Source organism: Vanellus vanellus, assembly GCF_965231255.1.
Source record: "Vanellus vanellus genome assembly, chromosome: 2".
Lineage (NCBI taxonomy): Eukaryota > Metazoa > Chordata > Aves > Charadriiformes > Charadriidae > Vanellus > Vanellus vanellus.
This window is the reverse complement of record NC_138906.1, coordinates 43,402,044-43,428,934: the sequence shown is the minus strand read 5'-3', so window position 1 is coordinate 43,428,934 and position 26,891 is coordinate 43,402,044. Positions and strand designations below refer to the sequence as shown.

The following is a 26,891-nucleotide window of genomic DNA, read 5'->3' as shown; positions in this document are numbered from 1 at the left end:
TGCTTCCCAATATGTTTGACTGGCAGGGGAGTTCACAAGCCGTCCCAATATAAATAGGATTTTAGCACATCAGGTGCTGCTCCAAAGTAAAACGGGCTGTTTTGCAGTCGACTTTGTTGGTGTATATTCATTGCTCCTCTCCCGTTCCATGTGTATGCATGCCTGCGTGTGTATGCATGTGTGTGTGTACGTAAAGTAGAAGCTGAGATAGGGTAACAAAATGAACTACTGTATGCAAGAAATATATGAAGTGCACCCAGCTGCTGGTAGCAATTGCTACATGCAGTCCACTGATTATTGCACATATATCGAAGATAATCAGGGTTACAGCAGTTGTGATGCTCAGGTCCTGCACAGTAACAACATATATATGGAACAGGCCTGGGCGGTGAATCAGCCTTATACCTGTAGTTACCCTGGAAACGTGTTTAAAAGCGAGTACTCTGACATGGACATGGCCCTGAATCAGTACAACCAACCTGAATATTTCACCGAAGAAAAACCTACTTTTTCTCAAGTGCAGTCGCCATCGTACTCTCAGAAGAAAGGTAGGGGCAATTTATTTAAATAACAACCAAAAAATAATCTCTGTTTTTGTTTTTGTTTTGCTTTAAACTTACAGTTGCATCAGTTGGCTCAGATACATCTTTGAATGTGAAGGCTGCCTGTTCAAAATTGAAAGCAGCAGTAACATAGGTTGCTAGGTGATCGTAGGGTTTTCTGTGAGCAATGAGGATTTCCAAGCACTTTTTCTTAATCTATAAAAGACGTTTGCAAATATATTGCTTGTTTTCTGCTTTCTGTGCCTGTTAAGTTCATTTGCTATTCACCAGTGAGCTAGATAAGAAAGTTTCTCTTCTGAAATGTCGTTATTATATATTCTGCATCTTAAAGCTGCGTTTCTGGTTACATACAAATAATTTGTTATCAGTCAATGTGAACTCTGTTTACTCAGCAACTCGGGCAAAATATTTTGAAGATAGAACAGTAAATATGTATGGGGAAATGATTACGTTCACTAGAGTTACTGTCTTTTGAGTGAAAACCATTTAGTTTCTGATTATGCCAAGCAAAAAAGACTGAAAGTTCAATTATATATCTATGCAAGAAAGACTATTCTGCATCCAAAAAGTTGATCTAATCAATATGTTTGTGAGAGATAATCGGAGTGGAATATTTGCTCCCTCAGGGTTAAATCATTGCCTGTTTTTAGAATTTATTCTTCTGCTTTCACGTAAGTAAAGTAGATTGAAAAAGAGCCCAAAATACCAAGAAACAGTTGGAAATGTTTTCCGTGTTATTTGTTCTGAACTCAGACAAGCAAACTGACGCATCCAGAGTATACATTCTGTGTGTTTCTTTCAAAATCACGTTATTAAAGAATAAAAATACAGTATGTTGTATGAACATAATGTCATTTTTCTGTTAAGACCAGATTTTCTGTATGCAGTTATCCAAAACCCAGATGAATCTGATGTAAGTAGGTAGGTAGAGAAAACATCATTTACTACTTTTCAAGTGGCTTTGTAGTAAAAAGGAGACTGTTTAATCTTATTAACTACATGGAAAACAAATGTTTTCCTTTGTGCAGACAATAGTCGGTAGTACTTGATGCAATAAATCTATATGTTTGGTAGAAAAATGTCTTAATTTTATACTTTGAACAGCACTGCATTTCATAATAAAGGAAATATTTTTTAAAATCCTGTTCTAGGAAGCTGTAAGAACATGATCAAATTGTAGACTAAATGTAGTTGTGGATAATGCATGTTTTTGTGTTGTGCAACATTTTAAATGCTTTTTAAGGCTATTTATTTGCTATTGAGTTTTAACTAATGAATTTATAACTCTCCGTAGACTTTTCCCGTGTCTTATTTTTGGTTAAGGAAAAATAGTACTCGAGATTGACTTAGAGAAAATAAAGACTCGCTATTGCAAAGTCAGTGAAGGAATACATTTTTCATAATGTTAAAGGTTATAAATAATAACTGATATGCCTTGATCAGAGCTTTAAGTAAGTTATTTCAGTACTCTGACACCTGACATTTGCTCTGTTTCAAGTTTTTGTATTTGCTTGGCTGAAAAAAAGATAGGGTTGTTTTTAAAAACTGCTTGTTTTCTACTACCTCAGTTTCACTAAGAAATGGCAGTAAATTTTGGTGGAAGCAGACTCTCAAGCAGGCTTCTAATTGATCATTCACGGAGACTGAGCAACGTGCTTTGGGGTTCTTTAGAGCCTTATTACTATGATAATCAATAAAAAGTTGTCTCCCTTCTGTCAAACCTTTGCAAATGCTGAGTTTGTTAAGCAGGAGAGATCTAAACTGTGTGGGACATGTGCATCTTCTTTTTTTCTTTTTTTTTAATTTCCATCTTTTAACCAAGCTATCGTAAAACTAACGAATCTTTTAATCCTGCCCTAAGAACAGAAGGCTCTACACAGGGCATGTGTGTCTGTATTGATCCAGAATTGATTTTGGGGGGGACGAGGGAGTTTGTTAGAGAAGCCTTGGTAATAACCCATTAAAGCAAAATTAAGTCCCTAAGCAGGTGTTCATGAAGAGTCTTGATTGTTGCAGTTGGTATTTCTATTAGTCCCCTGAAATTTGTAGTAATCTCAATAATACGCTGTTCAAATCAGATTTTAATAACTGTAGCACATGGAGTCTTTTCTTATCAAAACTTTTGCTAGTTATTAAATGGTTAAAGTCTCCTTTTTCCTCTGGGAAGAAAAAAAGACATCAATATTTTATATGCTGAAAAAAATATCGTTTGTGAAGTGGAGTTTAATTACCTCAATCTTTATGTCACTTTAAAAGAATTCCGAAAATAACCTTAAAAAACAAGACCAAAGACCCCAACAACATGTCACTAGGGGGAAAAAAAAGTATTTAGAAAGTATAGCCAGTTATTCTGAAATACAAGAACACACTTAAGATGCTTTAGTTATTACAGTACATTAAAAAATATTATTTCCTGATTATCTGTCACAAATTCTGATGAAAGACTTGAATTTTAAAGGAAAAACTTGTGCTCCAGAAAAGACTGTCCAGGTGGAGGTGTGGTTTTAGCTTTGCGTCTGCTTGTTGCTCTGTTGTCTTTCGTGCTGTAGTATATGCTGTTAAAAGGCAGCAGCACAATATTCCTGTGAGAGCTTATTGTTTTATTAAGAAAGTGCTTTTGGACTTGATCTTACCACGGGATACCATAGGCAAGCTTTGTTTTCTACACAAGGCTGTGAATTTGGATGACCAGAACAGTGCTCATCATTGTGAGAATGAGGTGCTATTCCCAGTTCTGTCCCAGTGAGCTTGAACTGGAATATTTTTCCCCTCTTACGGTGCCGTGGTGAGCTTGTGGCACTGCACGCTGGATGAGTGATGCTCCGGGGGTGCCCGTGCCACCCTACCCTTGTGCAGAGGCTGAGCAGATAGGCAAAAGTGTCCCTGGATCTCCTTACACCACCCGTACAATGAGGAGGGAGTACCCAGTGACAGGGTAGAGGTAGTGCAGTCAGGAAAGTACCAAAGAAATATGCACAGAGGTCCGGAAACCTCAGTATCCCCACGTTTGGTGTGTGCGCGGTGTTTTGGCCATTTGGACAACGTGGTAAATAGGTCTGCAAAGTTAAAACCAAGATGAGAGTTGGCTTTCGCTTCCCTTTGCACAGGCATTTCTTAGACAAAGTTAACGACAGATGCCCACTGGTCTCTGGGAAGTTAGACTTTAACTTCAGGCTCTGTGGGGGCAGACCAGCAGTAACCAGAGGCTGCCCCCCAAAAAAAACCCAAGGGTTTGCAAACAGGAATTCTTGAGTTGGGCTGTAGCAGTGCCAGCTCCTCAGCCCTGCATCTCACCTTGCTTCCCAGATGCAAGGTGAGGCTAATGCCGCCTTTTTAAGGGCTCTTGGTATGGTGGGAGAATGGTGCTTTGAAAGTTATCGTCATTGTTATTACTATAATTGTAATTATTGTTATTTCCCTTTATATTTTCTCTAGCAACTTACATGCAGCTGAGAGTACATGCTGTATGACTGCTAGAGTATGTAACTGAATTAGTCCAAACTGAGGTCTCAGCGGTGTGAAAACATTAGGGTACTTGCTGAGTAGCTAAAAAAATACAACACAGAGGTTATATCAAAAATGTCTTCTTATCAGTGCAGGGAATATGTGTGCATATAGCCAGTTTACAAAAACACTGATCATTTGTCATCTTGGCCTTTGCAGCAGAGTATGTTGACGATTATTTTGGGCTTAAAAAGGAATAATTTTGCTCTTGACCAGCCATCTAAGGAGATAGCACTGATAAGAAAAATTGCATCTTATTCAGCAAATAGTTATGCATTTGGAATTACATCTGTTTCTTTTTTAATAAAAATGTCAGAGGAAAAAGTGTTTTCAGCTCCTTTACTGCAGCCTTTCCACAACCAAGTGAAGGATGGGGAAGTGAACTGTCATACTTTGCTTTTGCATCAGTAGTAAAAGTGAGGCATAGATTTCTAAATAAGTTACTTGTGATACTAAGCTGTGGTCTGTAAAAACATGTAAATGTTTTTGGGGAAAAAAAATTGCATGATCTGACTCTTACAGTGGGTCATTTTGTACTTGTAGTTGGTAATGGATGCAAGTACAGTACCCATCACAGCGGTTTAAGTGATAACACAGTTTGGGCTCAAACGTCTTCAGCGCGTCTGTGCAAAGTGCGCTGCTGTTGGTAAGGTTTCGGACACAGCCCAAAGAACAGGGTTAGTACAGAGAAAAGTCATGGAGGGAAAAAGAGACGATAAAAAAATGTTCCAAATTCTGTCTTTGCAGAATCTCTTGCCAGATTTTAGTAATTCTGTAAATCAAAGAATGTCAACAAAGATCAAAATCGCAGACAAGCAAGCCAGTCAGCTAACAAGACATGTGTGAATCTGTTTAGCAACATTCTCAGTGCCTCCAAGCTCGATGGAGAAATAAGCAGGTTTTTCTCAGTGGGAGTAATTTAAAGAAAGCGGGAAACAAGGATCAGTGTATCAGCCCAGCCTTTCAGATCAATGCTGGTAACAGCACAAGCAAGAACAGAGTACACTTTTTCTCACTCAGCTCTATGCTTTCTCCGATAAACACTCTATTTAAGCTTTTTCTACGCAAGTGTATCAAGGATGATCTCTGGATGGCTCTTGTAATTTTCTATAAAATGCAAAGAGTTACAATGTGACTATGGAATTGGTAGAACAGCGGTATGAATTTTCTTTTCAGTTCTAATACAGTTGGGGATTCTCAAGGTAGTAATTAATTTCATCTTTTTCATTTTCATACTGCAGTGTCTAGTAAGTGAATACGAGTTTACTGATAAGTCCTAAACTCCTCATTTTAGTGAGTGGTCTCTAGTCACGCAAACCATACCCGATGGAGGAAAGAAAGATTTCAAGAAGTATATTTAATACGTGACTCTGCCACTGTACAGTGAAAATCAAAATACTGAATAATGGTCTTAAAACACAAGTGTCCTTGTGCAATAGCAAAAAATGGCTTTTTCTGCTAGCAAGGTGTAAGCCTATGGTGGATCAGGAACAAGCTAATAAGGAACATCTGGTATACAGATATAATTTGTTTGTGTTGATGTCGCTCATGTCCCTGTTTGGTAGTCAAATACAGTTTGGGTCTTAGGGTTTTTTAAAGGTGTGGTTTAATCCCTAAGCCAATATTACGTTGTCTGTACAGAGACCTGGAGATGTAAAGTCTGTGCAACAATACTTTAACAAAACTGAAATCAGTTCTTTACTTTTCTCAAAATATGTTTTGTTTGTGCTTTTTTTTATGTGTGCCAGGTACAAAGGTAAAAAACAGTATAATTTTTCAGGGGTTGTTTTCATTTAAATAGTCTCTTTGCCTGGGACCGGGGGTGTGTGTGTGTGTGTGGCGGGGGAGGGGGTGGCAAGAATAGCCACAGAGTGTCTAATTTGTGTCTCTCCAATCTGTTACACTGTCCAGGGTTACATATACGGCTTTAAGGTATCATTCCTGCAAATGGTAATTTGAGAGTGTAGGCATACAGTATTAACAAAACGATGACTGCATAGGTTAGCAGATCTCGTTCTGTCCTTACAGCTGCTGGGGCAAACTCGTCACGCATTTTCCTGTCGAAGGGAATTGTTTCTTGCTGTACCTCTACAAAGCTACAGTTACAATTTAAAAGATATTGTGAATCACCATGAGGATTGGCTGTAATGGATTATAAAACATATTCATCTAGGTAGGGACAACTGGTCCTGCTGAGTACTTCGCCTTGTCAAGACAGTAAGATTAGGCGGGCTGGCAGGTGGGAGTCTGGGAAGCAAAGGAGTTACTTCAGGCTGCAGGGGAAACACCAGACACGGCAGGTCAAGGTCATTCATTGGTGTTCTCCACTCAAAGCAAAGATTCGAGGTGGGCATTGGGATGAACAATGTCAAGCCATACTTGACAAGATAGTTGACTTTGAGGACCATATGGGATGTGTCCAATGATAGTGCATGAGGATGCTGGAGTACAGCAGACAGAGGCTTGAAAGACCGAGGAACGATACTGGTTATTATTGTACAGTGCACTGAGATTGGTGTTGCTTTTGAACAGTTCCTCTTAGCTATTTACTTAGTAGGTTTTGACTAAGAAATAGAGGATGAAATATGAACACCAGAAATAGGAACCTACCCAGTGTTCCCGTGAGATTTGTCATCAGACATTCTTCTTTCATAAGAGAGCACCTGGGTTACTCTGTCCAGACAGCATCTGCTTTTTCCACATAGGAGTTTTTATTTTTGCTTCAGTGTTATTAAACACATGAGATGCATAAGTACTTGCTGATGTGAGAGACAAGTCCCTGTTAGTCAACCCCTCCTCTTTTTTCCCCAAGTGCTGCAAGGAGTGAGAGAAGTCTATTGCTCTGCTTCTTCCTCAAACCATCCGACACACAACTCTGCTGCCATCCATGTCTTTCCCAAGATTCTCTATTGCTTCCATGCTTGTACCAAGTTTAGAAAAACACTGTTGAATTTCCTCCTGCTGATGCGGTTTCTAACTCTTGAGTAGCAGCAAAATTCACTGAGGCTGCATACCTGCACGTCTTACCAATGAAATTGCATTGAATTTATACAGAGGTCAGACTGGATATTTGCAACTACTAGAAGTTATTTGCAGTGGATGTTACGGTTTGTAAGAACTGCATGTAAGTCCCCTTGTTCCTCTTGGCATGATGCCTGTTTGTCTGAATTATATCTTTTTAAAATACTGTTGAAGGTCCAATTTTCCTACTCTGTAACAGTTTCTGACCCCATTAGGTGTTGGAAGGAGGGTTAAAAATATACAAAAGTGTGGATATCACTCTCAGGTTTGTAATAGAAAGAAAAAAGATGGTTATTGCACACATTTATTGCCAGTGATTTCTTGGGATAAGAAGAAGCTTAAATATCTGGCTCTTAACACTTCCAATGTGGCAAAATTGGGAATGGGGTTGCATGTAATTAAAAATGCATGTGTGCCATTTTTAATTTCTGACTGGGAGTCCCTGCAGGAGATTTGCCTTGTCTGCCAGATTGGAAGCTGTTTCCTGAGTTGGATAAAGTCATGAAACTCCAGGGAGGAGATGGACAGCAGTGGTCACATGCGTAAGCTACTGTATATATTTAAGGAAGCGGTTTAGACAAGTGGTCTCCTGCTCCTCCAATAGAACAAAGCTGCCATTACATGAGCAGTGCTAACCAGATTATATACTTAATGAAACATCAAGGCATTTAATTCAGAAGTAATTCTTGAGGAAGCAAACCAGGGATACTGAATTTTAGAGGACATAGTCTATGCTACACTAAGTCTACATTTCATGAATGGCAGTAAAAGGCAATTATCAAGAAGCCATTAATCTTTGCAAGAAATTTAGTGGAACATTCTGCATCCCTTTGCTGACTCCGCTGCCTCCTGTATCAGCTCCGTGTTGTGTATGTGTTGCATGTACAGAGGCAGGTGTGAGCAAAAGGGGGGCAGGATGGAGATAATAGCCTCTGCTAATCCCCCACTGGCATAATGTCCATTAGGAGTCAGTGATGTAAATTGGAGTCGAAACCCTGCTGTCTCTCTTCCCTCAAGGTCACAGAACTAGCTCCACGTGTCCACCAGTCTTTATCCAAGCACAATTTGTTAATCATGGAGACATGTAACCTGAATGTAAATCTGATCTTTTGCTGTAGTGTAGACTGGTATGGTACATCAATAAGATCTCAGCTCGTTCCCTCACTCCCTTTTCAGATGCCAGTAGGAGTATTAGCAAACCTGAGATGCAGGTATCCGGGCACGGCTTCAAAGTGTTTCTGCTTCCTGGCATTACAGGAGAGAGATATATGTTCCTCTGTAATTTGAGGTTGTCATAATTATGCTCAAAGTAGACATATGAAGTAAATTGTACAAATACTTCCTGCCTTCTTCCTTCTTTACTTTCTCCTAATCCACTCACCAGCCCCCAGAAAGTTCAAGAATTCTAAGCTCAGTTAATTTCAAATATTTTCTCTCTGATTTGGGCTTTTCTGTCTGGAGAACCTCTGGCAAGTGTAGCCTTAGGGAGGTACTTTCATTTAAGGTGTCTGTTACTGAGCTGATTCTCTGGCATGTTAGTCACAGGAAGATGACGGCCGCCCTTCTTGCAGCATCCTCCAAGAGCCTTCTGCCCTGAGCCTTGTTGCTGGTTGCCCTCCATGTCCTTATGGTGTGCTGAGTCCCTCAGCTGTACCGAGCCACGCTGGTGTGGGGGCTGCACAAAGACGGCAAGCTTGGGAGCCTAGTCTAACGTGTGGTGCTACAGATGGGTTCAGCAAGCTGGTGGCAAGGGCTAATGTTGCAGGCAGCCACATCCAAAGGACTCTTACTCATTGCACCTGTGAACTGCACTCAGCCAGTTGGCAGATGATGCAAAACTGGGAGGAGTGGCGGGTACACCAGGTGGGTGTGCTGCCGTTCAGAGTGACCTAGGAAGGCTGGAGAAATGGGATGAGAGGAATCTCTTGAAGTTCATCAAAGGGAAATGTTAAATCCTGCACTGGGGGAGGAATAATAGATGTAGTGGCACAGGCTGGGTCCCGACTGGCTGGAAAGTGCTTTGCATTGAAGTACGTGGGGGTTTTGGTGGGCAGCAAGTTGAACGTGAGCCAGCAGTGTGTCCTTGAGGCAAAAAAGGTCAATGGCATCTTGGTCTGCATTAGGAAGATGATCGCCAGCAGTGTTTCCTTGAGGCAAAAAAGGTCAATGGCATCTTGGTCTGCATTAGGAAGATGATCACCAGCATGTTAAGGGAGGTGATCCTTCCCCTCTGCTCAGCTCTGGTGAAATGCATCTGCAGTGTTGGGTCCAGTTCTGGGCTCCCCAGTGCAAGGGGGCATGGACATACTGAAGCAAGTCCAGCAAAGGGCCGCAAAGGTGATGAAGGGACTGGAGCATCAGTTCTATGAGGAGAGACTGAGAGAGCTGGGACAGTTCAGCCTGGAGCAGAGAAGGCTCAAGGGGGAGTGTCTTATCGATGTGTATGAACACCTGATCCCCCATCAGGTAGAAGAAAGAGCCAGACTCTTCTCAGTGGTGCCTAGTGACAGGAGCACAAGTAGAAAGACAGGGAATTCCTTCTGAAGATAATAAAATAATCTTTTCTTTTCACTATGAGGGTGACCGAGCACTGGTACAGGTTACCCAGGGAGGTTGTGGATTCTCCATCCTTGGAGATACTTAAAAGCCATCTGGATGTGGTCCTGGGCCACTGGCTGTAGGTGGCCCTGCTTGAGCAGGAGGATTGGACCAGATGACCTCAAGTGCCTTCCAACATCAACCATTCTGGATTCTTTGAAATATTTACTAGGCTTTAATAATGTTATGTGGTTACACAAATAGCTGCACTTTCCTCTCTCCCTCAAAATGAATCTGAGATCTCTGTGATGCATCTTTACAGAGAGATATTTCAGAAGGAAAAGTTATGTACCATAACTCCACTAATTATGAGTCATGGGAACACGTATTTTGAAAGGTTTGTATTTTACCCTGCTTCAAAGTTCTCTTTAGTTTAGAATTACTTTTTGGTTGCCATCAGAATTGTTTTGGTTTTTTGCTCAAATTGGAAATATGTTTATGTTATCAAAACAAATGTCATTGTGGGAAAAGAACGAAGCATTGCCAATGTTTTTCATAGCAGTAATATGTTATTTCACTTGTTGGGTGTCTGGTAAACCACTTCAGAAGAGAAAATGTCATTCTAACACATACACGTACACACATATTTGAATGCCCACATATCTTGCCCTAAATTTAGGCTATATTAAGTACTCCTGCAAAACACACCCAGGTAAGGTATGATCAATACAGCTTAGGCTATCTGCTGCTGGTACTAATCTAACCACACCTGCAGAGCTGTTTTGAAACAAACGATCTCTCGGTAAATATTTCTTATGACCAGGTCCCTGAGTCACCTGCAGTCTGGGATCTCATCTTCAGTATATAAGTATATCGGGGGGGTTGTGAAACAGAATAGAGGAATATACTGTATGTCTCGCAGTTATTTTTTTATGCCCATCCTTTGTGAATAAAAACCTTTGTGGTAAAAACGTGTTGTGGAAACCTTTGAGGTAAAACTAAAGATAATTACTTTTTCCGAGGTAGTATTTCACTCAGGAGAGAGCAGTCATGTTCCAGCTTCTCCCTCTTGACCAGTAGATGCTGAAACAGTGTGAAAAGTAGAAGATATTCTAGACCATCTTTAAATAATTCTGTAACATTGTTACTATGGGCTTTTTATTCAGGAAATCCAGTGGGTTCAGGTAGACATGTGGATTTTAATATAATATTTTTATATCAAATGTATCCAGTCATTTTATATCGCGTTTACATGCCACATCCTCTTTTTCTTTACAGGGTATATACCCAGCTACTTAGACAAGGATGAGCTATGTGTAGTATGTGGGGACAAAGCCACCGGATATCATTATCGCTGCATCACTTGCGAAGGTTGCAAGGTAAATGGCACAGTGGGAAAGTGGGAATCAGAAATAGCTCTCCAGCTCCTCCATTATACAGACTTCCTCAACTGTACTGTCAAATAAAACAAAGACAGATTAGAAGCGAATAAGAACATCCAGTACTGATGATAAGCCATAGCTGGCTGTGCTGCTGCTCTTCATATGCATAAGGAATATAGTTGATTTTTGCAGTGTTTGCTTCTGAAAAGAAAACAAGAAATTTAGATTTTTGTTGTTGCTGTTTGACTGTTAGCTTTTACATTTCCATTTTTTAATGTTTCTTTGGTCGCATTCTCAGCCAGTGTGCATCAGCACACTCCCAGCAACTCCAGTGAAGCTGTTTATGCAATAGCTGAGGTTCTGCCCATGGCAATGAAGAGTCTGTAGCGATTAAGAGTGTTCCAGTGCCTCTCATCGTCACTGTGAAGAAGCAAAAATCAAAATCCCTTCCACATGTTCATACAACAGTAACATCCATCACTTTGGGAAGCACTGACACCCAGTTAAAACAGTTTCAAAAAAATTGTGACTTCTTTAACTTAAGCATATTGAAATATGCTTTCAGCCCTAAGTTGCATCTCCAAAGCTACATGCAAAATTAAATAGGAGATTGCTTTGGGCAAATAAATAAAAAAAAAAAATATGGAGTAACACAATCAGCCACATCTTACATGATTTCAGTGCCATAAATTTGCCTGAATAGCTTGAGATCCTGTAAGAAAGCTATTCTTTCCTGCAGAAAATGAAAAATGATTATGTTTTTCTAAACAAATGGGACCGCACATATCGTGGACTGCTGTCATGGGACTAAGCCACAAAAGCCATATTCTGTTCATCCCCAAAGTCTCGAATATTTGGATCTGAGATTTTGGGTTTGCATTAGCTTTAGAGCTCCACATCACAGTAACCTGTGTTGAAGTAGCTCCTTCAGTTGTACCTCATTGCCCTACGTTACATTTATGAAATGCACAAACGCCTAACTATCCTATGTATAGCAGGTTTGTGGTAATATTCATAATGGTTTTATACACATACATACATAATATGTATGAAAAAATATTTCTATCTGAGAAAAACGGAACTGAACAAGTGATTTGTACACATTTGCATCCCATATACCCGATGATAACAATACATAAAACATATGAATATGACTTAACTCAGATATAATGAGAAGTAAGCGGCATTGTAGCATTATGAAAAATCTTTTGCTCCCAGCTGAACAGCTATATCTCTCACCAGCTTTGCTACTAAGATTTTTGTTACTCCAAGTAATGTGAAGTGTTTCTTTTTATGCCTACCAGCTATTTTAAAGATATAACATACAAAATCTACTTTTATCTTCAGATACAGTTCTTTTGTCTGATGTACAATTTAAAATAATGCTTGTGTGCACAAGGAACTGAGCTAACAATTTGCAAAAAGTAATTAATGTCGTTCCCTACTTACAGTTGGTTTACAACAGACAGTTTCATTTTGTTTTGTTTTATTGTTCTTCTTGCAAATGTATTCATTGTAAAAGATGGGGGGGGTTGTGTGGACAATTTCAACCCATGCCTTGGAGGATCTGCATACACATTTCAAGTTGTATGATTTATCAGCAAAGTTATATGTAATCAATTCTCAATGAATTTGACATTTACTAGCTGCTTCCACTCAAAATCACTTTAATTTGTAACAACATTAATCAGGGCAGGGCTGACAGCCAAAAATTTGCTTTGGCAAGTGCTTTCATGAACAAAGCATCCTCACACATGATTTCTAAAGATTAAATTGTAAGGAAGTTAAACACAAGTAAACCAACAGTGAGTTCTGACGTCACTGGAATGTCTCTCCAGACTGTAGCCATTGCGTCTATTGCTGTGTAGGTGCATGGTAAAGGAATTTAGGAAGAGTAGTTGCCTTACAATAAAATATACTTTCTTTTATGGATGAAAATAACACTTCTGTGATGAAGTGTTTGGACCAATATAGAAAGCAGCTTCGTTATCACATTGTATCTAGACATGATCAAAGAGGTTTTTTGCAAAAAGGTTCTGAGAAATGCAAAGGAATAGGAAGATTAAATGTGCTGGTCCCAACATGGGTGGTGAAGAGCCTTGCCATTGTAAAGCTAGAGCTACGTTAGGTCCCATGGCAGGTTTGGAAAACAGAAGTTCAGTACCTCTTCCTGAGATGCATCAGAGATTTTTCCATCTCTTGCTGTAACTAGAGATTGCCCCGTGTCCCTGGTTGTCCAGAGCCGTCTTTGGTCTTCAGGAAAGAGAGGGGCAGGTCCTGTCTCTAGGAATTTGTCACAGGGTTGAGAGTGGATCCAAATACAGTTGTTGGGTAGATGAGAGTTTGAGACCTGATCCAAACCCCACGTAAAGACATCTTGCCTGTGATTTCCTGGCTTTTGGCTCAACCCAGCAGGTTCCAGTCTTGCAAAGGCTCACACACATGCTTTATTCAACTCAGTTGAATTGAGATTTCAGGTCTTATCGTTATCAAGGAAGAAAGAGTTGTACTCTTAGCTCAAGCTGGATCTTATAAGAGAAAACTCTAATGAGAACAAGGCTATTTATTGTCTTCACTGGAGTTAGGAGCTCGAGCTGAAATACAGACTTACCTGTACTTAATTCAACATTCCATGTTAAAAGAAATTACGCATTGCTGTAAGATTTTACCTTGTGTTTTTTAACATGATTAAAACCAGACCTTTTGCCTAGTGAAGTAAAGAGACTATTCATTAGATAAAATCCCAGCTGAAGAGAGTATTCATTAGTTAAAATCTCACTTGAATTTTGCTTTTGATTTCACTGAAACCAAAGCCTGTCTCAGTGGCCTCAGTCAAACAGGACCAGAGTCCCAGTGTGTTCTCTATGTCAAGGTAGTCCCAAGCTGCATTGCTGACTGTAGACATTCTCAAACAATGGTGAAACTTGAAATTAAAGCGAAGTCTAAATTTCTTGCTTTACAGCCTATCTTGTCCATATCTTGCGGTCTTGGGAAGTTTATCCAGCTCTTGCGTAAGTCAATGAGAAAAGTCATGTTGAAATTAGTATCAGGATTAGGTCTGTAATGTCCAGAGATAAATTGTATCTGATTTCTTTACCTAAGGCCAGGGTCTATGGGTTGTATACATCAGTCAATTCAGTGGAGCTACATTGGTTCACATGAGGTTAGGATCTGACCTGATATCCGTGTTGCAGTTGGCAACATAGATCTGCATTATGATAGTTAGATAGATAGATAGAATGGATTTGTATATAGAGGGATCTTTACTGTTTGATGTTTGTTTTGAATACAGAGGTCTGCGGTAAATATGAATTAAAACCTCTTCTCAGAAATAATATAATTTTTAAATTATGGAACCGTTATTTAGAATCAGACTCAAAGATTGTGTAAGTTGTGTTTGCAAAATTCTTAGTCTTGCCCAGATTTGGTTGGTTGGTTATTTGACTTTGATGGAAAGAAAGGAGTAGAACTGTTTGTTCTTAATCCTTTAGTAGCTCGTACACACCACCATTACTACTATTTGCAGAAGCTGCCCTTTAATTGAAAGTATGTATATGCCTCTTAATATCCCTTGAAATTATTATGTAATTTACAAGGGGGCTCAAAATAAAGTCTCTACTTCAAATACAAAAAAATTTAACACACAGAAACAAGACTTCAAGAAGACATGTAGACAGTATTCATCCCTCAAGACAGCATTACTTACATCTTTACTTACCTAAGATGTCTATGTTTTCAGTTTTTAAGGAGAAAATGTTTCATGAAACTCAGAAAAGAAACGTCATACACTATAAAACCTGTTTGTTCTTTTCCTCTTTGAGAGTTTCATGGCATGAAGTATGTTATCTTGCATACTTAGGTACATTCTTACCAAACCAAAGTGGCTCCCAAATTGAAAAAAATGCACAATGCTAATGTTTTCCAATGTGTTTATTTATTGCACTTAGGGTTTTTTTAGAAGAACCATTCAGAAAAACCTCCATCCAACCTATTCCTGTAAATATGAAGGAAAATGTGTGATAGACAAAGTAACAAGAAATCAGTGCCAGGAATGTCGCTTCAAAAAATGTATCTTTGTTGGCATGGCAACAGATTGTAAGTATACTTTTCTGATTTTCTTTCTTTTCTCTCTCTTTTTTTTTTTTTTTAATGTGTGTGTTTGCCTGAAGTATGTTGATTGGTGAAGACTGTTAAAGTAGAGCAGAATTGCCAGCACTCTTTTGTTTTTAATAACTTACACCAGGAAATTATGCTCATTGCATCAAACCGCTTTTGTAGGGCGGTAATTTTTTGTTTATCCTTTGGCAGACTGCACCTTCTCCTGGCTTTACCAAACTGCGTAACAGTAGGAATGTTCACTCTTTGGAGGAGAGGAGGGAGAAATGCATCTGGATGGACACTTTGCTTTAGTAAAAAACATCTTGTTTAGAAAATTCTGGAGGATGTGAAATTGAATGTCGTTGCATGAGTCATCCTGCAGTTGTTTGTTTTATTTTTAGCCCTGAAGAAGTTATCTACTGCAAAGAATTCAACTCTCATTCTAAAGAACTAGAACATATGGCTGTAAGATTAACCCTTAGGGGTCTTCTTTTCCTGCCATTGCATAGGGATTTACACCAATAACATCAATTAGTGCAAATGGGAGGAAGTCATGTAAATCCCCCTGTGTCTTAATGTTAATGGTTGTTGCCAGCATAATCCTCTGCAGAAAAACTGACAGGAAAGTAGGCCCAATAAACAACAGAAAAATATTCTCATTTGGTATTTTTCATTGGTAATGTAACGTGTAACAACGTCTTCTGTCTAGAGGGAAATAGAAGAAATGACACAATTTCAGTTTAGCCGGGTAGACCTTCAGGTTGACCCCAGCCCATGACCAGCAGGTGCCAATACCATGAAGCTGATGTGGTCTTTGTGGGCTGCACCTATGTACGCGCCAAAGGAGCTGTCAGAGCACGGCGGACAGGACAGCTATCCCCCAGATGGAGAAGGCTTTCTCCCACCTTTGAGTTACAATGTGTGGACACAGGCGTGCAAGCAGGGCTTTCCGTGCTCCTGCCTGCCTGCCACCAGTTGTGAATCAGAATGGTCCTCCTCCGCTAAAGCGGGCCGGTCTGTTTTAAATGGCCTATTCACGTTTGTATGGAAAAGGGGATAAAACCTTCAGTGTTGGTCGGAAATGTGATGCCCTGTGTGTCTGGCATCCCTGGAAGTAGCAGACCTCTAGGGGAATGCTACCGAACGGCACCATTTGTAGGGCTTATGGAACAAGCTGAAGGCGGATTGTTTCTGAGCGTGTCATGCAACAGGTAGTTGAGCCTCCCGTGAATAAGTACTCCCACTTTCTTAAATCCACATTACCTTCTGCTGGCTTACAAGAACTCGTTCTACACAATTCAGAGCAGGGAGCATGCTCATACTACTTTAAAGAAAACCAAACTGCATCTTCCCTAACATGGACTACTCCAAGTCCATTAGAGGAATGCTTTGTCTGAGTCCTCACAAAGCTTTTATGGTTTATTGGTGGAATAAAACACTGAACACAACAGTAGTATCCATCACGTTACCAGGAGGGTAAGTCATTCTTTGCAATCCAGGCTTCTGAGAAAATAAAGTTTGGAGAGACAAATAAGAGAACTATGTCAACTGTGGGTCTTACCAAAGTACTTCTTTACTGATTTGTTCAGGTGTTTGTAATTAATTAGTACCTCAGCCATAGAAAATACAAAAGTTCAGTCAACCTTAAAGAACTTCCTGCCATTTTTATATGCTTTTTCCCCTGCTAGTGGTGTTGGATGACAGCAAGCGGTTGGCAAAGAGGAAGCTGATAGAAGAAAATCGAGAGAAGAGACGTCGGGAGGAGCTGCAGAAAACAATTGGGCACAAACCAGAGCCAACGGATGAGGAATGGGAGCTCATCAAAATCGTTACTGAAGCACATGTGGCCACCAATGCACAAGGAAGCCACTGGAAGCAGAAAAGGAAATTTCTGGTAAGGACTGTAACCTTTTACACTGCTCTTGGAGCCAGGTTCCTTTCTTTCTTCTGAAGTCCCTTCCCAACATTGCAACACCAAAGAGGATCTATCTGCTAGTGTATTGACATACATGAAAAATGGATGATTTTTATAATTACTACTTGCTTATTCTTGCCTGAAGCTCAGTGTTTGATCAGACGATGTATTTCAAAAGATAAACAGCATGTTGCTGAGTTAAGGCTTACCCAGCTGGATGCTTTTAATGTGCTAGGATCAGAAAAAATAGAAAAATCATTTCACTCCTGATTAACAGCGGTAGCAGTCTATAATGCATACCATATCTTTTTTTATACGTTGTGTCTAAGGATAGTTGTCTTTATTAGGGACTAGCATACAACATATTGTAAGTGTTAAAACAATGTAAAGTTTTAGGTGAAAGCTGATATTTTTGAGTAATAACTCATATTTTTTGCTTCCTTGTTCCGAAGTGGACACATCAATTAAAATATGTTTGGCAAAGAAAAATGAATTTCAATGAAAGCAGGATGATACATACATTGTAGCATTGGGATTCCAGACTGCAAGACGACTTAAGTTTTCAGCCTATAACCAAGGATCGGAAAATAAATGGTGATTTATGATGCTCAGCCTTAGAAAATGATTTATTTGATTTTTCTAAATCAATTTTTAGAGGAAATAAGCGCAGAATACAAAATGCTTATACAGCACAGAAGAGGGATTATAGACTGCGTGTCAGGAATACACAGGGGTCTTTAACAGTCTGTGTATACCACATCAGATAGAGAATGTTCATTTTTTTGCAAGCCTAGGCTCCTGCTGCCTAATTCACCGTGGGAATCTCGACCCATTGTTAAATTGCTAGGAGAAATTATATATTCAAACCAGCTGATCCCTTTTACAGTGTTTTGTTAATCCAGTGGCACAGTCTAATTTTCTATATGAACGGCTGCATGTTCCTAGTAGCATGCAGCCAGGAAACCACAGCCAGTGATCACTGGCAAGAAGCAGCAGAGCCCTTCCCAGTGGTGCTGCGCAGCAAGGTTTGCAGCGCTGGTTTTAGCGAAACAAGAGGCAGCTGCAATAGTGCATTTGGTTACTTAGGCAGGAATGCTCTTCTTTCAGTATCTCCTGATTTGGGATAAAGCATGGGGAGCTTGAGGTTTGAGCTGGGAATGAGGACACGGGCAGTAAGCTAGTAGGGTCTGGACCATGTAAAATGTGGTCGTTGAGGCTCTGGAGACTGTCACAGCGGAGGGGGAGTCTCCAGCAAAGGATGACAGGGCTATTGGGAGAGGGGAGGGATGGGGCAGAGGCAGGGGTGGCAGCTGTAACGGACGGTTCAGAAACCAGCTGTGACTTCCACAGCTGGTTCCTAGGCCAGACCAAACTGCTCTTGATGCAGCCCTTGATGCAGGGCCTCCTGGTTCTTTGCACTGCTCCCATGCTGAAGCCCAGTGGTTTCAAGGCAAGCGTAGGGAGCTCGCTGACACCTGGCAGCGAGCACAGAAGGGAAAGTCCAGGATGGCCTGCCAACCCCAGGTGGAGGGCTTTGAAAGTCCCTGCTAGAAGCTGTTGAGAAGCAAGAGGAGCTGACTGTGTGCCCCAGGAGCTGTGAATCAGTCCTTAGGCAGCTGAGGCTGGTTCTTCAACAGTAGGAGCTCCTTTGAGGTCTGGACCTCTTTTCCTGTTCAGGTGAGTTAGGTGGCAAGGGCTCTCCAGTTGCATGCCCTTCTGGAATTTGTTAGCTTCAGCTAGCGATCCTGACTTCTTTTGGCTTTCCCAAGAAAATACTGCGGTCTTTCTTTTTCTCCCTAACAATGTTATGCGTGGTTTTGAGCATTTGGTCTTCTTGCTTGGAAGTGATGAAGGTTGTTTATCATGGGCACACAGACAATGTGGTTTAGTTTCCCAAGGTTCAGGGAGGGAGGGAGCCTAGAACTGGGATTATTTGAGTTTTTTAGTAGGAAGCGTCAGATAATTGAGCCCAGTCCTCTTCATTGTTCCTTTACAATTGGTGCTTGCTTTGTTAACGCATTGCTGAGTTTGTTCATGAAAGAAGTTAGATTTGGATTCAGATTGATGACTGAGCTGTGGAAGGATCTTTTATGATGTGTTGCTCTAAAAAACGGGCTAGTGCAAGTTTTTACTATTGACAGCACTTCAGCACCTCCCCTGTTTAAGTGCCCTTACATAAATGCCATTAAGACCATCATTCTTAAAGGACGCCTTCTCTGGGTTTTATCCAGTTTTTGACTCTCTAACATGAACAAAATGGAATCTCTGCATGGTGGTTGGCAGGTCTTTTGCATCTGCAAAGCTACACTTAGCAAACAGAACATCTTTGATAAGCCTGTTTTTAAAATACACGGTAACATTGATGAGCTGTCATAAAATCAGGTGAACAAGTTGAAGTGCAGTGGGAATGAAAAAACACTCATCGGCAGATTCTGCTTGGATCTATTTCATTGTATATTTCTATTGAAATCCTCAAAATATGATTTTTTTTCTCTTTTGGAGAAGCCGTGGGCTGAAGGCATGCGGTGATTTTCAACCAAAATTTTACCCAGATGAGTTCAAATTCTAGTCACTTTATCCAGACTAGCTTTGGGTTACCCCATTCTTAGTCATCAGTTGTTTTAGCCTGGTTTTGGAAACAGGCAGTTGTCCGGAGCTCTGTGATACCTCCTCTCGGCAGGATTTCAGAACATTGAGTAGGTGAAAGAACCCAATTCTGCAATGCTCTGAGCACTTTCTCGGGGGCAACAAGTCACCTCAGCTCCCTTCACTTTTAGAGAAACTCGAGAGTTCTGAGCACCTATAAGAAAAAATAACATGCCTGTAGTTTAAAGCAAAAAATGCATAAGCTACACCCATAAAATATTCAGATACAGGCCCAAGGAAACTCAGGTGCACAAAAATGCAGCTGCCCATACAGGACGGGTAGCAGCATGCTGGTCACCCATTTCTCTGTGCAGTCACCTCTTTCACAAATGCCTTACAAGCAAATTCACATTTTGTGATGTAATGAGCATTACTTATAAAGTGAATAGTGTTATTTTGTATTTAGCATGTCTTCCCTTGCTAAGCAGGACTTTTTAGAGTATAAAATACTTGCTCTAAGATAAATTGTTCCTTTAAATATCTTTGTTTATACCCTTAGCCAGAAGACATTGGACAGGCACCAATAGTTAATGCCCCAGAAGGTGGGAAAGTGGATTTAGAAGCCTTCAGCCAGTTTACAAAAATTATCACACCAGCGATTACAAGAGTGGTGGATTTTGCCAAAAAGTTGCCTATGTTTTGTGAGGTAAGAAAACTTCCTTGCACTCCTCATTTATATGCCTGTTGTTAAAAACTATTCAAAATACTCCTGGCATGGAACTAAATTTCACTATGTTTAAAATCAGAAAAATTAAAGAGACTCAAAATAGATGGGGCTAGAATCATCTGGGTTTTCATGAGTTTTCTTCTTCCTGTGATTACTGAAATCCTGATTTTGTTCATCTAGAAGTCATTGTGGTTCATTAGGGACTCGAATGTCTTTAGAGGCCTTGAGCAAAGCAAATAAGCAAAAAGAGACTGTCTAGAAGCATCTTTGATACATTTAATCAGACCTTCCCGCACACAGTTCCCCCTGTGCTTTCTGGCTCCCTGGCAGGTACAGTATTGTGGAGCTGGGTCTACACAGTAACAAATTCTTCCAATTCAGGAAGGCATCCCTATCCGGGAATGGAACTTGCCTCATTGTGTTCCCTAGGCATGTTTTTCCTAAACGGGGAGGTTGTGCATAAATGAGTCTGTAAAAGTAATGGACTGTCTTTCCAGATAGGTACTCATGTGTAAAATATACAGTGAATAGACTCAAATAAACTTGGTTGCACGTAAGGAATACAGGGGCCCTAGGCTGATCTCATTTACACTGAGATATCGTTTTTATTGAAGGACCAGATGCAAGAGCTGATGATATTTTTTTCCTAACTTAAAAAACGTTATCAGAACCGCAGCCTGAAATAATATTTCAGTCTTAATAATTTTACTAATTTTAAGTCTTGTGAGTCCCTTAGGATCCTCAACTGGGTTTTTTTCAGGATGGAAATAGCCCAAATCCAGCCATGGAAGGACACCTGCCTGCTCGCTCATGCTGCAGAGCAGCACTTGACTCTGCTGGGGAAATGCCAAGTGAATGACATTCAAAATGGGAGTGACCATTGTCAGTGAGTTCATCGGGCTCCCTAACTCAGGAACAATGTTTCCTCCTAATAACTAAACGTCAGTCAGGAAGGAAGTTTAAGGCAGCCATAACATTTTACTCTTCTGTGGCTGGCAGCTTTTCTTTAAGGTCAGTCAAGGAGAGCTATTTATGTCCTTTGGCACCTACAGAACAAGAGGTAAATACCAATAGTTGGCATAGTGTAAATAGCTCTCCCTGGCTGACCTCAGCATTGGCTCCATCAGCTAAGAAAGCATGAAATAGTGGCTAAGTGTGAAGATTATAAAATACAGGGAATGCGTCCATAGATCAAGAGGGCCCTGCAGCATTGAGTGTCTGAGAGAATCTGTCTCCTCTGATTTGGCATTTGTTGGTAGGAAGTTGCAGTGACATACCAATGTAGTCTTCTTAATTTAGAAAGCTTTGCCAGTCACACGCAGACTGTGGTGCCCATCTGACATCTCCTACCCCTCCTGGCTACCGTGAGCCCACTTGTGTCAGAGCCTGGCGGAAAGCATGGATGAAGAAGTCAAGGCGTCGTTGGGCATGACCTCTATAGGTTGTGCACCTCAGCTAGGACAGGCTTTGTTTACAGCTGAGCCACTGTGTAAACCTGATACAGCAAGGTCTGATGGCAGAGCGAGGGACGACTCCTCGTGAACGCAAAGGAATAGGACAGCTGTCCTCCAAGCTGTCACATAGCTCCTGCTGTAGCATGAAGGAAATGACAAACGTTTCCTCCTTTTTGTCAGGGCGCTGTCCTGTTAACTTTATTTCATTTATGTTTTTTAACCCATATCTTTTTCTTAGAAGCAACACTGTGTGGGGCTGTGATTTTTTTTTTTATGGGAAAACGCCCTCCTTTCTCCCATATGACCTGCAGAGCATTTAAACATTATCCCGGTTCTTAATTTCCACGGATGCTCAGGCTGAGAGTGTAGTAAATCTCTATGAAGGAGGGGCAGGGCCTCTTACATACCCACAGCCCCTTTTCTTTCTTTCTCTCTTTGGATACATGCACAAGCCACCAAGGCAGTGTGAGTGCCCAGCTTAGTTCACATGCATCCATTGGCCTGTGCCTCAAAGCAAGAATCTGGTCCCAGAGTAATGAAGTATAAGAAAAATTCATTTCCTTTTCAGCATTTCTGCTGTCGTTTCCTTCTTGCATTTCCTTCTGCTTAGAAAATGAAGATTGAGGAGCACTTAATCAGTCCAATGTGAGTTTAGGTGTCATGGGCATCGGTTCAGGTGTCACAGGCATCAGTGGTTCTTGGGTGAGGCTGTGTAAATACCCTTCTAGGGAGCACAGCTAAGCTTGGCTCAGCTGCATGGTGCTGTGTTACACATGTGGTGGCTGCCAGTATCTCCTGCCAAGGTGGGCACCTCAGGTTCCTGCCTTTTGCTTTTTCTCCCTGCAGAGCGAGAAGGAAAGGACGAGATGTGGCAGATAATCAGTCGTATTTGTTGTCCCCGCTTCTGGAAGGTGCTCTGGCAGCAACACTTAAGTGATGAATATAGTATTTAAACCTGCGTAGTCAGGAGGGGAACTGACGTTCAAGGCGCCTGTCTTCGGTAACTGCTGCTACTGGCAGATAAGACCTGAGGCTCAGCATCCGTGAAACAGGTGTCCCGTGTGTCCTTCAGAATTCAGAAAGCAGGTGAAGGACAGGCATGGTCAAATCACCACTACCATAAAGAAGTTTTAAGGAGGTTCAAGTAGGAAGAGAAATTCTCATTGGTTTAATGGCTCACTAATAAAACAGCTGAAGTATCATGACGTATCTTCCCTCCTGTTACGTCTGTTTCATCATTCCTCCTTCTCCTTAGTCTTTTTTTCTTCATTTCTCCTCTTTTCCCTTCTTCCTTCCTTTCTGTCCCTTTTTTCTCTGCAGTTACCTATTCCAATATCTCTTCATGGTTGCTGTGACACATCTTTATTTATTTATTTATTTTATTTGTATTTCTTACTCTGTTTCTTTCGCTAGTTCAGTCTCAGGAGCCAAACAGTGGCGTTTTCATTGGGTAGCGAGACTACCACTGTGCCTGTGCAGCCTTCCCCACGCTGCTGCTGAGCTGAGTGTGATCCGCAGAGAAAGTGATTTGCCCTGAACAGGATGAGTCATTTTTCTTGTGTATCAAACACTTTACACCTGAAGTTGGCATTGCTGGAAAAACAGCTGAATGATTCAAATCCTTTTTCTGACTGGGGCTGGCTTTGTGCTTAAAACTCTTCTCTTACAGGCAGCTGCTTTCCACTTGCGTTAGGTAACTGCCATCCACTCTATATCATTTTACACCAAATCAATATACTTGCTTTGCAAGTACACAGTTGCCATGTAAACGTGTAGTTGGTGGGGTTTTTTTCATTTTGAATTGCAAATCAGGTAAATATAATAAATGTATGTGAATCAGAAATGGGTGGATTTTTGCCATTTTGGATTTTTGGATTCTTTCAATCCAAGTAGAAATGAGTTGCTTTTTCATATACGTGACCCTTTGCTGTTCATTTAGTGACAGTCTCAAAATAGTCTTGGTGGGTTTTGCTATCATTGAATTACCTATGAAAACATAAAGACACGCTTCACAGAACACATTCTCCTAATGTGTCAGCATCCTGGTGACACTATAAATACAGAACTTACCTTCACCAATTCGGACAGCTTACCTTTTTTAATGTTGTGGAAAAGACAAGTCTAGCCACATGCCCTGAAGATCACAGCTTATGCACCAGCGTAAAAGCTGGAGTTATACCATAGATTTTCTGTCTGTCCATCAATAATCTAGGGAGTCTAGGAGGATCAGCCTTACCAGGCTAAATATAGCTTAATAAGTTCTTTGGTGTTTAAATGAGCAGTGAGAATTCAGAGTACATGCCTCACTGATTGAGGGTATCTCTTCTAGCTATAAAAATGTACTTCATTCCTTTTGTTTAAAAAGCAGTCCACTCTTACAGACTCTCTCAAATGTCTGTCTTTTCCTCTGGTCAGGTAAGAAATAAGCATGGCTGGCAGTGAGTTTAACTGGGATGGCTGAGGTATGTACCAGCCCCAATTATAGTTTATTCTGTTATGCTAAGTTGTAAGCTGAGAGAGCTCAGGGGTAGAGGAGAGAAGGGTAAACATCTGAGAACAGTGACCACTTCAGCCATCTCAGTTAGATCCACCCCTGATGGGAGACAATGCAAACAGGGTATGTTACCACCAACCTGGCACCTGACAGGTTTGCTTCATCCTTCACACTTCATGAAGTGTTCTGCAAAATGGAAAGCTACGTTCTTAAGGTTTACTGGACATAATTTTATAATGCTTCCACAAACTGAGCAGTCCCACGGAGAGCAGCACTTCTGCAAGTTGGGTCACTTCACCTCAGCATCTGAACCAGCTGGGTTTGCTTTCAGTATCTCGCCCAGGACCACTCATGTACTGCTGTGTCATCACTAGATTTCCTAAGGGTGTGTGGGGAAACTAACCTGCCGGCAGCTTCTGGAAGCAGGAATGCGAGTCTTGGAGGTTTCTGCAGTGCACTGGAACTGGTTGGTCAGCAGCGTGTTTGGAGGGTAGTGTCCTGGGGTGTGAACTGCAACTTCATGCTCATAGATTTATTGTAGTTGTAAAACCAACTCAGTTTGAAAAGCACATGTTTTTCTTTGCTGTTTATAATTTCTGCAGCTGCCATGTGAAGACCAGATCATCCTTCTGAAAGGCTGCTGTATGGAGATAATGTCCCTCCGAGCAGCAGTTCGCTATGACCCAGAGAGTGAGACTTTAACACTAAATGGGGAGATGGCGGTGACAAGGGGCCAGCTGAAAAATGGGGGTCTTGGCGTAGTGTCTGATGCCATTTTTGACCTGGGCATGTCTCTTTCTTCATTTAACCTGGATGACACCGAGGTTGCCCTTCTTCAGGCTGTTCTGCTCATGTCATCAGGTGAGAACAGAAATGTATTGGGATTCCGACCATTTTGAAACTCTTTAGTCTTTTGTCACAAGTCTCTTTTTTAAAGAAATAAGGTATGTTAGATGTTGTAGTGTTGACCAGAGTAACGTGAGAGAAATTCTCGCTCAAAATCCCAGTGCAGCTTAGTACTTAGGGAGGCACTCAGTAGTTTGGTAAGCACTAGGAAAAAAAATCAGGGTATTCAGAAAGATGGGCATAACAGTGGCTTCAATAAAACACTTGCTGAGTTTAGTACTCAGGGAGGAGTCAGGGATGATCATTAGAAAGAAATCAGATCTAGTTCTGAACCAATTTGCCTTGAATGAAAAAATGATAATTTAGCAACAGTTGTCCTTACAATAAGTTCCCTTTTCCCCTGGGTACTGTCATGCACTAGGCGGGAGGTACGGTTCATACACATTTCCATCAGTCTCATAGGCTTAGTTTGACCTGCCTTCTTGTTTCCCTACTTGACAGCACCACCGCTTGCTAACGGGCATTTGAGAGCTGTGCTGTTTCCCCACAATGGGACCATTTGCAACTGGTCTCTTGGTGGCGTGATACAGAAGCAGCGCAGACCATTTCATATGATTTCCAAAGAGTTTCTTGTCTTCTCAGGTCGACTGTGTTTTCAAATATGCTTCCACTGACTGTGCCAGCCCAAAGAGGAAATTCCATTCTTGGGCAGTGGCAGCTTTGGCGAGGTTTTGTTTTAAGACCACTTTGAAGATTGGGCACTGAATAACAATACACAGACAGTGATTTACAAGCATTAACTGCATCTGAGACAGAAAGGTTTCCACTTTAATCACAACACAGCACTTCACCTTCCCAATCAAAACATTCTGATTTCTTTTTAGTTCCCTACACAGTGATACACGAGTAGGGGCTTCAGAAGGCAGTTCAGAGGACCTGCTTTCCCAGAAGTGTCTCCTGAAGAGTGACTTGTGAAAGGAGCTTTCCCAGCGCCCATCTGGATGCCAGTTGAGACAATCGGCCAAACTTTTGGCCTTTGTTGTTCCTAGTTCCTCCATAACAGTTTCCTTTGCAGCTCACTTGTGGATCAAAGCTTGATCAAAGCATTGGTCAGGCTGCAGAGAAACATATAGGAAAGAACTGTAATTTAAATATCTGACAAGGAAATGTTTTTGGTTCTTTATTAGTTGTTTTACAGAAAGGCATAGATGGAAGCCTTAGTTGAGATCAGGGATCTGTTGCTCCAGTCACTAAGGAGACACTTCCCAAACAGCTATACTCTAAATGGGCCAAGCAGGCAAAGGATGAAGAAAGGAAGTATTATCTCCTTGTTTTAACAGGGATAGTGCTGATAAGTGAGGCATCCAGGGTCAAAGAAGTTGTTTGTGGTGGAGCCAGATGTCCTTGGTCTCCAACCTTTCTTTCCTAACAATGCAATTGTGCTATTTTTCCTGATTTATGATCAGGAATTCATTTAAGTAAATAAGTACTAACAGTAATTCTGCTTCTTTGTATCTACAGATCGCCCAGGCCTTGTTTGCGTCGAGAGGATAGAAAAGTGTCAAGAGGGTTTCCTCCTGGCATTCGAACACTACATTAATTACAGAAAACACCATGTTTCACACTTTTGGCCAAAACTGCTGATGAAAGTGACAGACCTGCGAATGATCGGAGCCTGCCATGCCAGCCGCTTCCTGCACATGAAGGTGGAGTGCCCCACAGAACTCTTCCCTCCGTTGTTCCTGGAGGTGTTTGAGGATTAG

General features: G+C 41.0%; 1 protein-coding gene across 1 annotated transcript; it reads left to right on the top strand.

Annotated features, from left to right (window-relative positions):
* Nucleotides 1–220: 220 nt before the first annotated feature.
* THRB (thyroid hormone receptor beta) lies at nucleotides 221–26,891 on the top strand (the record flags this gene model as incomplete). Its single annotated transcript, XM_082479455.1, has 7 exons — nucleotides 221–548; nucleotides 10,905–11,005; nucleotides 14,956–15,103; nucleotides 16,795–17,000; nucleotides 20,167–20,313; nucleotides 24,885–25,143; nucleotides 26,650–26,891. The coding sequence occupies 7 exons, from the start codon at nucleotides 221–223 to the stop codon at nucleotides 26,889–26,891; spliced, it is 1,431 nt and encodes a 476-aa protein (XP_082335581.1).